Genomic DNA, 15,796 nt, shown 5'->3' on the forward strand with positions numbered 1-15,796 from the left:
TAAAGATGACACTGTGTTTAGGTCAGGGTCACAGTACAAGGTCAAATATTTCTCCTATGATTTTGTGTCTGCTCAATATCTGCAGACCAGTATTGAAACTTGATACCATTGCCTGCTCATTATTGCCAACTATCAAATAACCATATCTTGCTCAATGTCAAGGTCACAATGCAAGGTCAAGGCTTTGAACCTTCCATTTTTTTGTTCTCTCCTATGACAAAATTGATGAATTTAAATGAAACTTGGCTCTCAATTGCTATACACATCAAGGCAGCATGACAACCCTCAACATATTGTATTGGATCCCATTATGATACAGTTCAATGAAGGCGTATATGAATTTGCAGATTTCTGAGTAAAACGTAAAACAACAAAGGCATGGTATTTGAATGGTATTTTCCTTTGAATGGGTTTTTTCTGATCAAACTATTCTTGTTTGATCTTTTGTTATCCTTGATTGGAGTTCAATAGTTGGTCAAATATTTGTTGAGACTCTATAAAGGGCAGTGTACTTTTCATATTCTAATTAAGATAATATTCTACTTTGTACTTTTATCCAAGAGAGATTAAGTGCTAAACTGGACTCTTATGTATCATATTAAAAGACCAGTGGTGCCACTGCGAAAAAAAGGAATAAAAATAGTAGTTATTGCCGAGGGCTAATAGTAATTCTAGTTTTCATGTTTGGCAAAAAAATTATTTGCCTTTTAACTAAACAAAAATAAGATCTTCACTTAAAACATTTGAAGTACTGAATCTACTAGATACAATATGAGCCCACAACTACATGGCTTTAAGCACTTTCTTTCTAATGATTTTGGAGGTAAAATTAAGCCCTACTCTACCTTGAAGGTGATTATTTTTTCCCAATTTTTGTTTGCTGAAGAGCGTGACTGAGAAAAACTGATGGGCGTGACTGAGATAAATTGATGGGCATGACTGAGATAAACTGATGGGCATGACGGAGATCAACTGATGGGCATGACAGAGATCAACTGATGGGCATGACAGAGATCAACTGATGGGCATGATGGAGATAAACTAATGGGCATGACAGAGATAAAGTGATGGTGTGACTGAGATAAACTGATGGGCATGATGGAGATAAATTGATGGGCTTGACTGAGATAAACTGATGGGCATGATGGAGGTAAACTGATGGGCGTGACTGAGATAAACTGATGGGTATGACGGAGATAAACTGATGGGCATGACAGAGATAAACTGACGGGCGTGACTGAGATAAACTGATGGGCATGATGGAGATAAATTGATGGGCGTGACTGAGATAAACTGATGGGCATGACAGAGATAAACTGATGGGCATGATGGAAATAAACTGATGGACATGATATAGATAAACTGATGGGTATGACTGTGATAAACTGATGGGCATGACTGAGATAAACTGATGGGTATGACTGAGATAAACTGATGGTCATAATTGAGATAAACTGATGGGCATGACTGAGATCAACTGATAAGTGTGACTGAGAAAAACTGATGAGCATGACTGAGATAAACTGATCAAAGTGTGACTGAGAGATGAGGGTGAGCGTCCACTTGGATCAATATGTTCTATTTTACATGACAGTACAGAAAGATGTTAACCATTGTGTGATTGAGTTTTTTTTTGCCAGAAGTAGTACAGAAAGATGTTAACCATTGTGTGATTGAGTTTTTTTTTGCCAGAAGTAGTTAATTTCATGTCAGAATTCTTCTTGGAAGTGTTTTCCTAGTAAATGAAATACAAATACACTTTATTGATAAACACTTCACCATATTTACAGAAGAAGTACTATTGGGCCATTCATTACTTCTAGAAACTTTGATTTCTGATGTTTGTCTTTGGGTCATGTTGTTTGTTAAACGTGACATTCCATTATCGCAAGAAAAAATTGAAAATAATCTGAAATTTTTTAAATCAAACATAGAAATTATTCGTGTGGGGTTTCTTTTCGATCTTTTTTTTCGAATGGTGACAGGGTTGTTTGAATTGAGAAAATAACAACAATAAAAATACAAAGCAAAAGGCACCCTTTCAGATCCTGGATCTGAAGAATTGTTTTGTTGTTGTTTTTTCTCTTATAAATTGTCTATTTTTGAGTCAAATTTTGTGATGAAAAAGCATTTGCCTCATTTGCCCCATTTACCATATAAAAAAATGCACAAGCCATATAAAAAAATGCACGAATGATTTTGTGGTCATTTGATTTCAAGAACTTGCTGTGTAATTACACTGTAGAAAAACATATTTTTAGAATCTCAACTAATGTCCAAATTCCCTTGCCCAGCAACAGGAAGTGGTCAAAAATTGACGTAACCACACTGAAATTTAAACAGCACATGCTTACATATTCTAGTCATTATTTATGATACTCAAAAATGTTTTAAAATCAAACACAGATGCAAGATTGTGCAAGAGATCATGTTTTGTTTGTCAGATTTTGGCCTAGAAAAATTTGAACGAGCAGACATTTTTTTCTACAAATTTGGCAATTTGTTTAAAAAGAAAAGTGGGCAAAGTAAAAACTTTTTTTCCTGTATAATAAACATTAAAATATAATCCTGATTGAACATATAAGTGTATAGATAAGCAAATACTACAGAGTACTCAATATATATAACTGTTTCAGCTTTCCAAAAGCTGTAATTGAGGCATCTTTTTGTCACAAAAAATATTTTTTCGACATTTTTTTTTTCAAACTTTTTGCTGAAGAATATGATAGGTCAGCTGGTATTCTACCTTCATCAGTGCAAGTGGGCCAAGAAGGAGTAGCACGTTTAATGACATTCAAGGAAATTGAATTAAGCATCTCAAAGAGTCCTGATTTGGGTGTCTGTATAAAATCGTATATGACGTTTCTGGACTGACTCTAGCTCTACCATTATTATGGGTTGGAGAGTTATTGTCATGGACTTAGATCTAAACCTTATTCAGTTTGTTATGTCAAGAATAGGGATCAATATTATTATCAGTATTAAACGCAGTGATTTCCCTTGACAAGCAGAGATATTTGCCACCCACTTTCAAAAATAGCTGGATTTTGTTTACCGATATACCTTTAAATGAATAGATGATTTTTCACACAAATTAGCAATTTTTATAAATGTTTCTTGATTTGCTTTAGGTTAAATAAATGAGGAAAAAAATAAATAATTCATATGAGACGAAAAATTTAACTTTTTGAATGATGTCACATTGTTTTGGTCATCATCACCCTCTCAGTGGCCTAGTGGTTAATGGGTCTGCCTACGAAGCAGGAGTCTGGGTTCGATCCCTGGCCGAGTCATACCGAAAGATGTTACAAGTTTGTACAAGTAGCTCCCTTGCCTGGCGCTCAGCATTTATAGGGTAATGCTTGAAAAAGTAGTGTACTCAGTACTGGTTTTAACCCAGGAAAGTTGTACCCTGTGTATCCGGGCTTTACACCGAGCACGTAAAAGAATCAAGGGGTTTCTTCAAAAAAGAGCTAGGGTATCGGACCCGGACTTCCTTGTATCCCACAACTGTCTCTTCCGCGTGCTGTCCCTTCAGCAAAAACAAAGGACCCTGTCGGAAATAAGTGCTTGCACATTCACGGGTTATCCTTGATCGCAAGGTCTCAAGAAAAACATACATACATACGTCACATGATATGCATGATTGCAGAGATTACTCTACCAAAAAGGGAAGTAACCCCTGTGAAGTCTTGAAAATTATAAGCCTTGAATTCTTTATTTTTTTGTAAAATATTTGGAGAAAATTTGTGAACAAATATTGTTCAAACTTGGATGAGAAAGAAGAACAATTAATAATTTATTCATTATCATTTGAGGATATCATAATATTTGCCATATTTTCAAGCTAAATATAAGCAAGATTTACTTTATTTACACTTTTCTGTTCAACTAAAGCTGATAGCACACATTCATTGTAATCAAACAGTTGGAGTTTTCCTAACATATTAAATAACGTAACTTTTCACAGACAGGAATTGTATGGAATGAAAAAAATGGGCAGCACTTGTTAATAATGTAACAGAGAGAGACACAAAATTGACATCACGACACAATGCAGTGTGAAATGTAGCAATAGATAATTCATGGGGAAGTTTTTGACCGGTGACAGATTCCAGAAAGCAATGGAAGACTTTTTTAGCAGCTGTGTCTGGTTTTTCCTGAAAAGCGTCAGACGTTAGGCGCAAAAAAATCATTGTTTGTTTCCATTTACCCAATTGACACTTTTTTCCCTCCCAACTCGACATTTTTTCCAACTGGACACTTTTTTTTCCTCCCAACTCGACACTTTTCCCAACTCGACACTTTTTTTGGTATAGTTTGGATTTGTTTTTGTAATTTTGTACTTTTTTTTAATAAACATGTAAGAATTTGACCAATTTTTTATCTGAACTTCTCTACACTTAGTGATGTACCATGATATTGATCAGTTTGGTACAGAATCCAGGTTTTCAACAACAACAAAAAAAAAGTTATGTCAGCTGCCTTAATCTTTCCTATTTATTTATTTTTTGAGATGTTAGTGGAATTAACTTACCAGTTAGGGGTAATATTTTTTCTTCCATACTGACATCTATAATATTACTTGGTAAATTTTAGGTTAGTCGCAGAATGTTTCAAAGTCCTCTAAAGGGGCACAATAAAGGTTGATGAAAAATTATTATTTATTTTTTAATTTTAATGCATTTTCGTGTGCACTCATTTGACAAAAAAGTATGACAAGTAATAGATAATTTTTGTTTTTGATTAATAGCAATGACAACTGGCCACAAATTCCCCATTTAAAAGAGAGCTAAAATACAATTAAGTAATTTTTAGCTGTACCTAAATCATATGCCTTTTTTTATTTTAATCATTGAGTCAAATGAGTTAAACATGAAAATGCATTAAAACTTAAAAAAATTGCATCAATTTATATTGTGCGCCCTTTAAAGTTTTAATCTTCAATATTCTTCAAACTACTGTGAAATCGTTAATGTTCGTGGGGCATTAATGTTCGTGGTTTTCGTGGGTAGGGTGATCCACGAATTAAAGATCCCACGAAATATAGACCCTTTATTCACTTTTTCAACTGCCATGTTGTGCATACTAGTTTATTCATTAAAGAAGTCGCAGTATACAGCGTTTATACCTGTCTCACTGTGTATATTACTATCTTTGTTTTGTTAATAAATTATATCTGCCTTTAACAAATAATAAACCAAATTAATTAAATGTGTTTTTTATGAACCAAATGACAGAAGCACGTGTTTAAACGTGTGCTGTTAATAAAAATCTCCAGGTTTACAAGATGTGTGTGATGGGTGTCGGTACTCGATTTTTTTATTTAATGAAATAATTAATCGATTACATTGGAGGTTACTGAGCACCCAACGTGACAAAGTACAAAACAACGCGTTCAATATGTTTATTAAACAAAAACGTGTGAATAAATATTGAAATTATCTTGTTTACTCAAATATAAGCACCTTTTCGGTGTTTTCACAGTTTGCAAAATTCTTAATTGGTATTCAATGGCTTCCCCTATCTGTATTTATTATCAGGAAGCATCTTCTTTTATGACCTTAATTCCCAATTAAATCAATAATTGACATGGGTATATGCACTAATTGGCATCTCGTACCACTTTAGCGAATGTCAAAAATGAAAAACCACGAATTCAAGTACCCACGAAATTGTATTTTTTCGGTAAACAACGAAATTTCATGCCAACGAATATAAATGATTTCACAGTAATTTACTTCTTTATAATTTCCATACCAAAAATATATTGATGTTTTTCTTCTCTGATTTTCCTAAATTGATCATGCAATTTTCTGTTGTAGCAGAGTGATTCCTAATATACATTCTAAGATGTAGACGCTTTTAGAAATATGCCATCAAAGTATACATAGATAATGGCGAGAGAATGTTTAATGTACCAATTATTCACAAGAATGTTGAAATTCAATCATCATTTCAGCCCATTAGTGAGGAAAAACATTGACAACAACAATTATCAGAGGTGTGCACAAGTTCAAGTGAAATGTTGACAAGGCCAATAAATAAAATGGTTTGGTTAGGGTTACATCCCTTCCAAAAGCAGGTAGGGTCAGTATGGTTTAAAAAAAAAAAAATGATTAGGCTTTATATAAGAACGTTATTTTTAATTAATTGGAGAATGGTATTAAAGTAATCTTCTGTATAAAATATTAAGGGTTTTAAACTACATATTAAAACTCATTTCAAAAAAAATAAATATGTATATATATATTTATATATATTTTATTTCTTATACCAACTGACTATTAAAATGGAAGGGCCGTGGCCTATTTCGATGGTAGGGTCAATAACCCAAACCAAATGTTGTTGTTTTTTAGACCCAAGCCAAAAAAAATAAAAAATTGAGAAATTTCCTATTGCCATTGAAGTATGGAACAAAAACCAGGAGACTGTTTTTTAGGCCCAAGAGTAAAATAGAAAATTACTATTGACATTTTATGCAATTTAAGTATGGAAAAACAGTCAGGAGTACAAAATTTCCATTCTTTTCATGGCTTTTCCTGGCAGAAATGCCGTTAGATGTTATAATTTCCATCGAGGGATTGCACCTTGAGATGAAGTCATTAGTTATGGCTTACGCTTTTGGCTTTTGGGGTCTCAGATCTGTAATTACAGCCATCTTATTACCAAACTTGGGCTTTGAAAACAAAATGTTTCTGATGAAAGTTGGTGAAGAAGGGAGATCGAAATGTCATTGATGTCGTTAAAGCTGTAAAATAAGTTCTCCGCTTCAAGATTCTGGAGAAATTTGGAATTGGTTTGATATCATAAAGTTCATAAATGTTCTTCTATTAAGTTGTAGACTCTTTATCAGATTTAAATAATGCTAGAGGCATCCTCGGCCAAAGTTTCTGACAAAATTAACCCACAACAAATAAAGTTCTAAAACCTTGGAATTCCTTGTGGCCATGCAATTTTGCTGATATATTAGGGCCCTAGGGGTCGTAATATTTTATCTGTCATTCATTTAAAAAATCTCTTTATCCCTGGGTCCCTGAAGATTTCAACAAGAGTCAGTTGCTAAATGTGAACTGCCCAGAATCATCAATAGATTATTTAACCATCATTTTGAAGTTTTGTATCTAAATGTTTATTCAATTTTTGTGATAGTTAGATGACATGAAGTAAGATCTTAACAATGAAGAATGTGCAGAGTGAGCGTAGTGAACGAGCCCTTCTTTATCATAAAGATGTTACTTTAGGTCATCTAATTGACTTAAAAAACAACCTTATTGGCTGACACATTGCCTATGATGAAGGGAATGTGTATTATTGGGGAGATTGGCAGTAGGCGGACCTAAATCCACCTACAAAAAGTGAAATTCTTAATGATTAATGCGAGTACTTAATGATTGCCTACGTGCAATTTCATTGGCTAAAAATAGAGGTTGTATTCTAAACTGGTTTAGATGTTCAACTTCAATGAGGTCTTATATATGAATATCATATTTAATGTATGATTTTTTTTCAGGATCTCCACTATACAAGTGTGTAAAAGAATTTAGAATAACAACATCAGGTCTTCCTTTGATTTGCAGTAATTGGCCAGCTTAAGGTTATAAGTCAGTCATTAAAAAAATGGTTCCCGTCCTTCGAACCTATGTAGGGTCACAGTTAACAGTGGCCTTTGGAATGGTTTTCGTATTAGATTGTGATGCGCTTTTCTTTCAAAAAGGTTTTCAATCATTGGAAAGTTGATTTTATGTGCTGTTTGATTTTGTTTATTCATCCTTTATGAAAACATGAATATGCTTTAATAATTTCACTCAAGTTTGATTTTTCAGTCATGCTAATTTTAGAAACGACAATCTGCACTCTACCATACTTTTTTTTTTTTTTTTTTTTTATCTTTCATACCCTTCATAAAGATCCCTGTGTGATATAACTCTACAAATTACCCTGTAATTCATCACTGCTAGGATCAAATAACTTTCCTAATAACTTTCTTAAAAAGACTTTATATCCTGTTCTGATCAATTATTTACTTCGTTAACCATTTCATGCATCCATAATAGATGTACACTATTAACAATATTTGAATTCTAATGAAAATTCATTTGAACTCTGGCTGCTTTTTAGCTGTGACTTGGAATAAAGTTGACAGATCAATGTTATTCCTTGATTTAGCAAGTTTAAAAAGTGTAAGAAATCAATGTTTTATATGGTATTGCGTTTGAACTTAAAATTCCAACAAGGGCAGTAACTCAAATAGTAATACAGATTTGTAATAACAGAGTTACCACTAGAATAATTGACAAATTGGATCTTGTATACAAACCCATATTAACAGAATGTTGAGGCACACTTGGAATTGCATACTGTTACGAATGCATTTTGTAATGCTTGCTTTAAGCACATAACAAATCACTTATTGTTTACTTTCAAATACTTGCATTAAGCATTGAATAAACAACCAATACTTTTAGCACATCAATCTGTTGTCCTAGTCTCCAGATCTTGAAATGCAAAACCTTTGGTATTTGCCATGAATTGTAATTCTTGGAGATATGGGGCTGAAACTTGGTACACATATTTTTGATCACAATACCCATGGGTAGAAATTTAAGCCCACAACTCTGGGTTAAATTGTTGTTGCATAATTGAATGACTGAGAGGTTGTTGCCACTGTTATGGAAATGCCAGCTTTGTTGGCATGTTGTAATGTTGCAGTATTGATTTGTTGACATCACTGACAGTTCTTGTAATATTTGCATTGATTTATATTTCCAGGGTACATGTATGTTTGCACTGATTCATATTTCCAGGAAATATATGCACTGATTTATAAATCCAAGCAATATATGAATTGTTTTATATTTTCAAGCAATATATGCAATTGATATGCATTGATTCATATTGCCAAGCAATATGAGCATTGATTTATATTTCCAAGTAAGATTTGCATTCATTTATATTTCTTAGAAATATTTGCGTTCATTTATATTTCTTAGCAATATTTGCATTCATTCATATTTCCTAGCAATATTTGCATTCATCTATATTTCTTAGAAATATTTGCATTCATTTATATTTCTTAGCAATATTTGCATTCATTCATACTTCCAAGCAATATTTGCATTCATCATATTTTCAAGCAATATTTGCATTCATTCATATTTCTTAGCAATATTTGCATTCATTCATATTTCCAAGCAATATTTGCACTCATTCACATTTCCAAGCAATATTTGCATTCATTTATATTTCTAAGCAATATTTGCATTCATTCATATTTCCATGCAATATTTGCATTCATTCATATTTCCATGCAATATTTGCATTCATTCATATTTCAAAGCAATACTTGCATTCATTCATATTTCCATGCAATATTTGCATTCATTCATATTTCAAAGCAATACTTGCATTCATTCATATTTCTTAGCAATATTTGCATTCATTTATATTTCTTAGCAATATTTGCATTGATTTATATTTCTTGGCAATATTTGCATTCATTCATATTTCCATGCAATGTTTGCATTCATTCATATTTCAAAGCAATACTTGCATTCATTCATATTTCCATGCAATATTTGCATTCATTCATATTTCAAAGCAATACTTGCATTCATTCATATTTCTTAGCAATATTTGCATTCATTTATATTTCTAAGCAATATTTGCATTCATTCATATTTCCATGCAATATTTGCATTCATTCATATTTCCATGCAATATTTGCATTCATTCATATTTCAAAGCAATACTTGCATTCATTCATATTTCCATGCAATATTTGCATTCATTCATATTTCAAAGCAATACTTGCATTCATTCATATTTCTTAGCAATATTTCCATTCATTTATATTTCTTAGCAATATTTGCATTGATTTATATTTCTTGGCAATATTTGCCATAATTCATATTTCCATGCAATATTTGCATTCATTCATATTTCAAAGCAATACTTGCATTCATTCATATTTCCATGCAATATTTGCATTTATTCATATTTCAAAGCAATACTTGCATTCATTCATATTTCTTAGCAATATTTCCATTCATTTATATTTCTTAGCAATATTTGCATTGATTTATATTTCTTGGCAATATTTGCATTCATTCATATTTCCATGCAATGTTTGCATTCATTCATATTTCAAAGCAATACTTGCATTCATTCATATTTCCATGCAATATTTGCATTCATTCATATTTCAAAGCAATACTTGCATTCATTCATATTTCTTAGCAATATTTGCATTCATTTATATTTCTTAGCAATATTTGCATTGATTTATATTTCTTAGCAATATTTGCATTCATTCATATTTCCATGCAATGTTTGCATTCATTCATATTTCAAAGCAATATTTGCATTCATTCATATTTCTTAGCAATATTTTCATTCATTTATATTTCTTAGCAATATTTGCATTGATTTATATTTCTTAGCAATATTTGCATTCATTCATATTTCCATGCAATGTTTGCATTCATTCATATTGCCAAGCAATATTTGCATTGATTTATATTTTCAGGCAATCTACAAGATGGTGGGCACAGTTATGAAAATGCCAGAAGATGAATCAACACCTGAAAAACGGACAGACAAAATCTTCCGACAGATGGACAAGAACCTTGACGGGCAGCTATCGTTAGCAGAGTTTATAGAAGGTGCAAAGAGTGACCCGTCTATCGTTAGATTACTGCAATGCGATCCCAACTCCACCAGTTGAAAATGGAGTGCTGAAAAGTTGGACTTTAAAGCTGCACATACACGGAAACAAACACTTATCAGCTCATTGCACAATGACTCTGTTCGAGGATCTATAAGCAAGGCCAGCCTTCAAAAAATGTTTGTTTGAGGTGAACCACCAATTTTACAGAGTACATGTACGGTAGTTTAATAGTGGGGTAGCTCCACTAATGTTTGGCAGATCAGGCAAGGGTCGACTCATAAGTTAAAGAAGAAAAATGGTTATTTTGGTATATGATATGCTGATCACATGTAATCTGTCCTGACAAGACAGCCCTACACATCTATTTTGGTCTAGCTAGGCCCCTCATTAATCATAAGAAAATGTGTTTAAAAAAATGTACAGTGCATTTTCAATAAACATGTTTGCCCACATCAGATGAACATTTCTTGTAGGGTGACCTTGTGTGACTTGTTACAAACATTTCTTGTAGGGTGACCTTGAACATTTCTTGAAGGGTGACCTTGTATGACTTGCTACAAACATTTCTTGTAGGGTGACCTTGTGTGACTTGTTATTTATTGATGGCAATGTATACATGTATGTAGAATTTAAATGACTGTAATTACTTCTGGCTTTAAGTTTATATTGTTAATTTTGATGTATTTTTGTGGCAAATAAATTAATGTACATGTAGAAGTAAATGGGAACTTTTAAGTAGCATAGAAAAGTGTTATGATATGATTGGAAACAAATGAAAAAGGCATTGTTGACATTGGTGAGATGTGATTATTGGAAAAAATTATTTTCTTGTCATCTCTATGGAAGAGTATATCGTGCATACCGATCATGTGACCATGAAGTCATATTGACTTTTTTGTAGACTTGTGAGTTATAGCACGGCATGTTGTAATAATTATGTCGACTTGTTTATTAATTAAGTAGATAAGTCATTATAAATATTGAGTCATGTCATTTTATAAGCGCACATCAATATAAAGCAAGTTGTCATGACTACCTGTTCACATGATCTGTAAATGGCCGATATGATCCTCCATATATTTCTCATATTTATTGAATATTTTCATTTCATGAGTAGATTTGTATATATTACTATATGGTTGAATGTGCATGTCAAACGTATATATACATGTACCTGGTGTTTTGTACATTTATAATGAAATCCACAACTGTTTTTGCACAAGGCCAAAAAAATAAATATGAGTGTCTCAGGTTACCATTTATACTGTATATTTTCCCCCCACCTAAACACCTTTTTTGGGATAAATATTTGAGGTATACATTAATTTCAGAATGAAAACTTATTTGATTTTAAAGCTGCACTCTCACAGATAAAACGTTTTGACAACTTTTTTATCTTTTGTCTTGGAACGAGCCAATTTTTGGGAATATTCATGGAAACCAAGCATATAAGACTACTGCCAAAAAATCAGATCGCAGATTATATTCAAAAATTAAAGTTCTATGCATTTTTCTTAAACTGTTAGAAACGGTTTAAGCCATAGAACATTAATTTTCGAACGGAAATATGCAAATTTGCAATCTGATCTTTTGACAGCAGTCTTTTATCATTGGTTTGAAGATATTTACACAAAAATTTGCTCTTTCCAAGACAAATGTTAAAAAAAGTTGTAAGAACAGAAAATCTGTGAGAGTGCAGCTTTAATTCGATATTTTTGTCTACAAGTACATAAACTTAACAACAGAAAAAACAGCATTCAGTCCGTCAACAATGATTACAATTTTTATTAAAATACAATGTCATGCTCACAGTCCTTTAATTATCTTGACAGGGGCCAATTGTATAAAACTTCGATAAGTTGTCCACAGGTTATCGTTTGGCTAATTGACCCATTCACATGTTTTGATTGGTTAGTTATTATTGTATAAATATTGACCAATCAAGAAACATTTTTGATAATTTTGATCAATCAAAAACTTAACCGGTTTTATACAATCAGCTATAGATGGTTACCCTTATTTTTCTCTACCAACAGCGTTACCTGACCCACACATATTTTTTTTTTTGACCCAATCATATTCATTTAACAACCATTATGATGAAGAAATACACTTTTGTGCTATGAATCAAATCTTAATATGATATGACCCAGTGTTGAAATATACAGAAATACATGCTGTTTTTGTCCTATCTATTTTTTGGTTCTGTCAAAGCACCTTAAGTTTTAAAGTATCTTTATTGCGGTGGAAGATTTACTGTGAACATGTTATGATTCCATCACATTGTTGTACCATTCATCAGTGGGTAAATGTTGATTCACTCCTAAACATTTCATTTAATTAAAGTATGTTATTATAAGGGAATACTATATCTTGATAATCCTATGAAATAGTAGCAATTTGATTATTATCAAATATACAAGTAATTTTGTTAGCAGGCATATCATATGTATATGTATACACATCCAATCAGTCTGTAATGTTAAATGATATTAGCATACATGCCATATTTCTTAGAGGCTTCCCAGGGGATTTTGGTCTGAATTCAAGGGGATTTTGATATTACACCAGGGGATTTTTACGCGATGAAAATTTGCGCAATATCTGCATACATAATATAAGAATTAATACAGAAATACACTCAAATTACAATAATTTTTGGACTTAGTCATCATGGTCCTTCATGGAATTTCACACTCATAATATTATTGATGCTCTCCACTGTAAACCTTAAGCAAGTTTTGAAAAAAAAAAAAAAAAAAAAAATTTTTTTTTTAATTCCAGGGGATATGGATCGAAATTCCGGGGTTATTTTCGCCCGCCGGGGGATATGGCTGTATGTATTAGGCCCGCACTACATGTTTATTGGAAAAGACTGCTTTCCTTTGATGGTTGATAAAAACTTTTTGTGAACTAAGAAGTGTAAGGCTGTGATTCCTGTATCATTTATCTTTAATGGAAAATACAAGAGAATGTTCACACTGAATCTTCCACCGTAATAAAAACCAAAGGGATAGTCAAATAAAACATGTTTTTTTTATAATCATAAAGTAGTGAAAATAATGTGTTATCTTCAGTACAGATACAGCGGGATATTTGGTACTACATATACAATTACAAACAGCTATTTTCATACAGAACTCAATAAAGGCACATTTCAGTAATGTGACCCTGTATTAACAGTATTTTGTTAAGTGCTTTGTTATTCCTGCCAGTATTTCGTAGGTATATGTCACTGCCATGACTTGTTAACTAAGGCCTTTGTGAACACTTCTTTCCGTTTGAACATGTAGACAATTGTGAACACCTATGCCTTTGTGAACACTTAAGCATTGTGAACATGTACGTATTTGTGAACACCTCTGTGACCATTTAAGCCTTATGCACCTACCAGTAGGCTTTTGTAAACACTCAAGTCTTTGTGAATATGTCAGCTAGTCTTTGAGAATTTAGACCTTTGTGAACAGTTCCATTCTGAATTTGCATTTGCATCCATCATAATTTTGTGACTAGATGTGTTATTCTATGAGAGGTAATGTATGTGTGAAAGTATTATATGTTCACTATGAACATAATGAATTGCATTCATCTTATTGTTAAACAGATATTTTCAGACTTTTTGCGTATTGGCAAGTACCAAACTATCATTCATGCATATACAATGATTTATAACATATGTGATGCGGCATCAGTTATGTTGATAATTGTTTCCTTTTTGTTATTGGTCTTGTAATATTTATTTTGTGCATTTTATTTCGCCTATGGATAATTCATGTCATTGTTTGAGAACATCAGTGGTAAGGTAAAACAGAATCTAGCATAGTCCAAATTTTTATAAATTGCAGCCCTTCCAAATTTTAAGATCATTTTATAAATAACGGCTCAGTAGTCGTGTCAACGCACAAATCATACCCTTGCATTTTAAAACTGTTATAAAATTTCAATTAAATTTGAAACATTTACAGAATATTTAACTGTTATTCCTGAGCTTACAATATTTTGTTCTACACTTTTTTATAAATTGGCCAAGATGTGTGTAGTTGATATCATACCACTATATACAATAGTTTAACCTCCGACTGTCGGAATTATTTTTTGAACTACCTCTGAATATTTGATAAAACATCTCGCGACAAGCGAAAATACAATTTTTTTAATGTTACACTTTTTTTCCACGATTCAGTGGATTAGATTGTTAAGACACTAACAGTGAATTTGGTATATAATGTTTCCTTTAAACGAAAAGAAGAAGGGATATATTCAATTTTACAACATCGTTGATACTAAATAATATGTTTAAAAATATGCAAGAATAAAAGTATTAGATAAGACCATTCCAAGATGAGTTAAAACATATGATATGTTATTTAATATTTATACCGGTATACCACCTATGTAATAATCTATACCATATTTTCTATGATCCTACCAATATATGTGCTGTAGATAATTGATAATCATATATAATTCACCTTATACATTTTTTGCTATAGTTTCTTGAATTTTGTAAGTGCTTACTTTTAAAGATTTATTTCTTTATTGTCACATTGTAGAAGTTTTCTTTATAAATATTTAATATTTTTTCTTTAAGATAACATGTAATAGATCATTCCATTTGATTGTGTAAGATCATGTTTATATTAATACTAATTCAATTTTATTTACATCTAAAGTAAAGTAACAGTTAAAAATAGTTATGAAAATATATATTGTGGTCAATTAATACTGAAGGATCCTGTTATTCTTCACAGGATTTTACTGAATTTAAGTGAAGTGTTTTCCATGTTTCAGATATGTTAATGTTGTCATCTTGCAGTCATCTGATCCTGTATTTTGTCATATAAATTGATTGATTTATAACTATGCATTGTTTTCAATTATCCTAATTGCTTTGGGAGAGAGGTCTACTGGTATAGGTGTCGGCCACTCATCCAAAGTTGTCTGCCTTTCATCAACATTTGTCCATCTCTCAGCCAAGATTTTGTGGGCTGTATACAACCAGGATGAGTGTGCTCTAGTGGTATAGGTTTCCATCTCTCATCCAAGAGGTTGTGGGTGACATCCCTACCAGGGTGACAGTGGTCTAGTGGTATAGATGTCCACCAGTCCCTATAGAGGTTGTGGGTC

The 15,796-nt window shown here is 32.1% G+C and overlaps 1 protein-coding gene across 11 annotated transcripts in view; it reads left to right on the forward strand.

Annotated features, from left to right (window-relative positions):
* Positions 1 to 15,529, forward strand: part of LOC128213024 (neurocalcin homolog) — a 105,765-nt gene extending 90,236 nt beyond the window's left edge. For all 11 annotated transcript variants that reach the window (XM_052918500.1, XM_052918496.1, XM_052918504.1 and 8 more), the window contains one exon: positions 10,529 to 15,529. In XM_052918500.1, the coding sequence (XP_052774460.1) occupies positions 10,529 to 10,726 (198 nt within the window). In that variant the 3' untranslated portion in view covers positions 10,727 to 15,529. The remainder of the gene's footprint in view (positions 1 to 10,528) is intronic.
* The last annotated feature ends 267 nt before the right edge of the window (positions 15,530 to 15,796 follow it).

This window comes from Mya arenaria, chromosome 13, assembly GCF_026914265.1.
Source record: "Mya arenaria isolate MELC-2E11 chromosome 13, ASM2691426v1".
Classification (NCBI taxonomy): Eukaryota; Metazoa; Mollusca; class Bivalvia; order Myida; family Myidae; genus Mya; species Mya arenaria.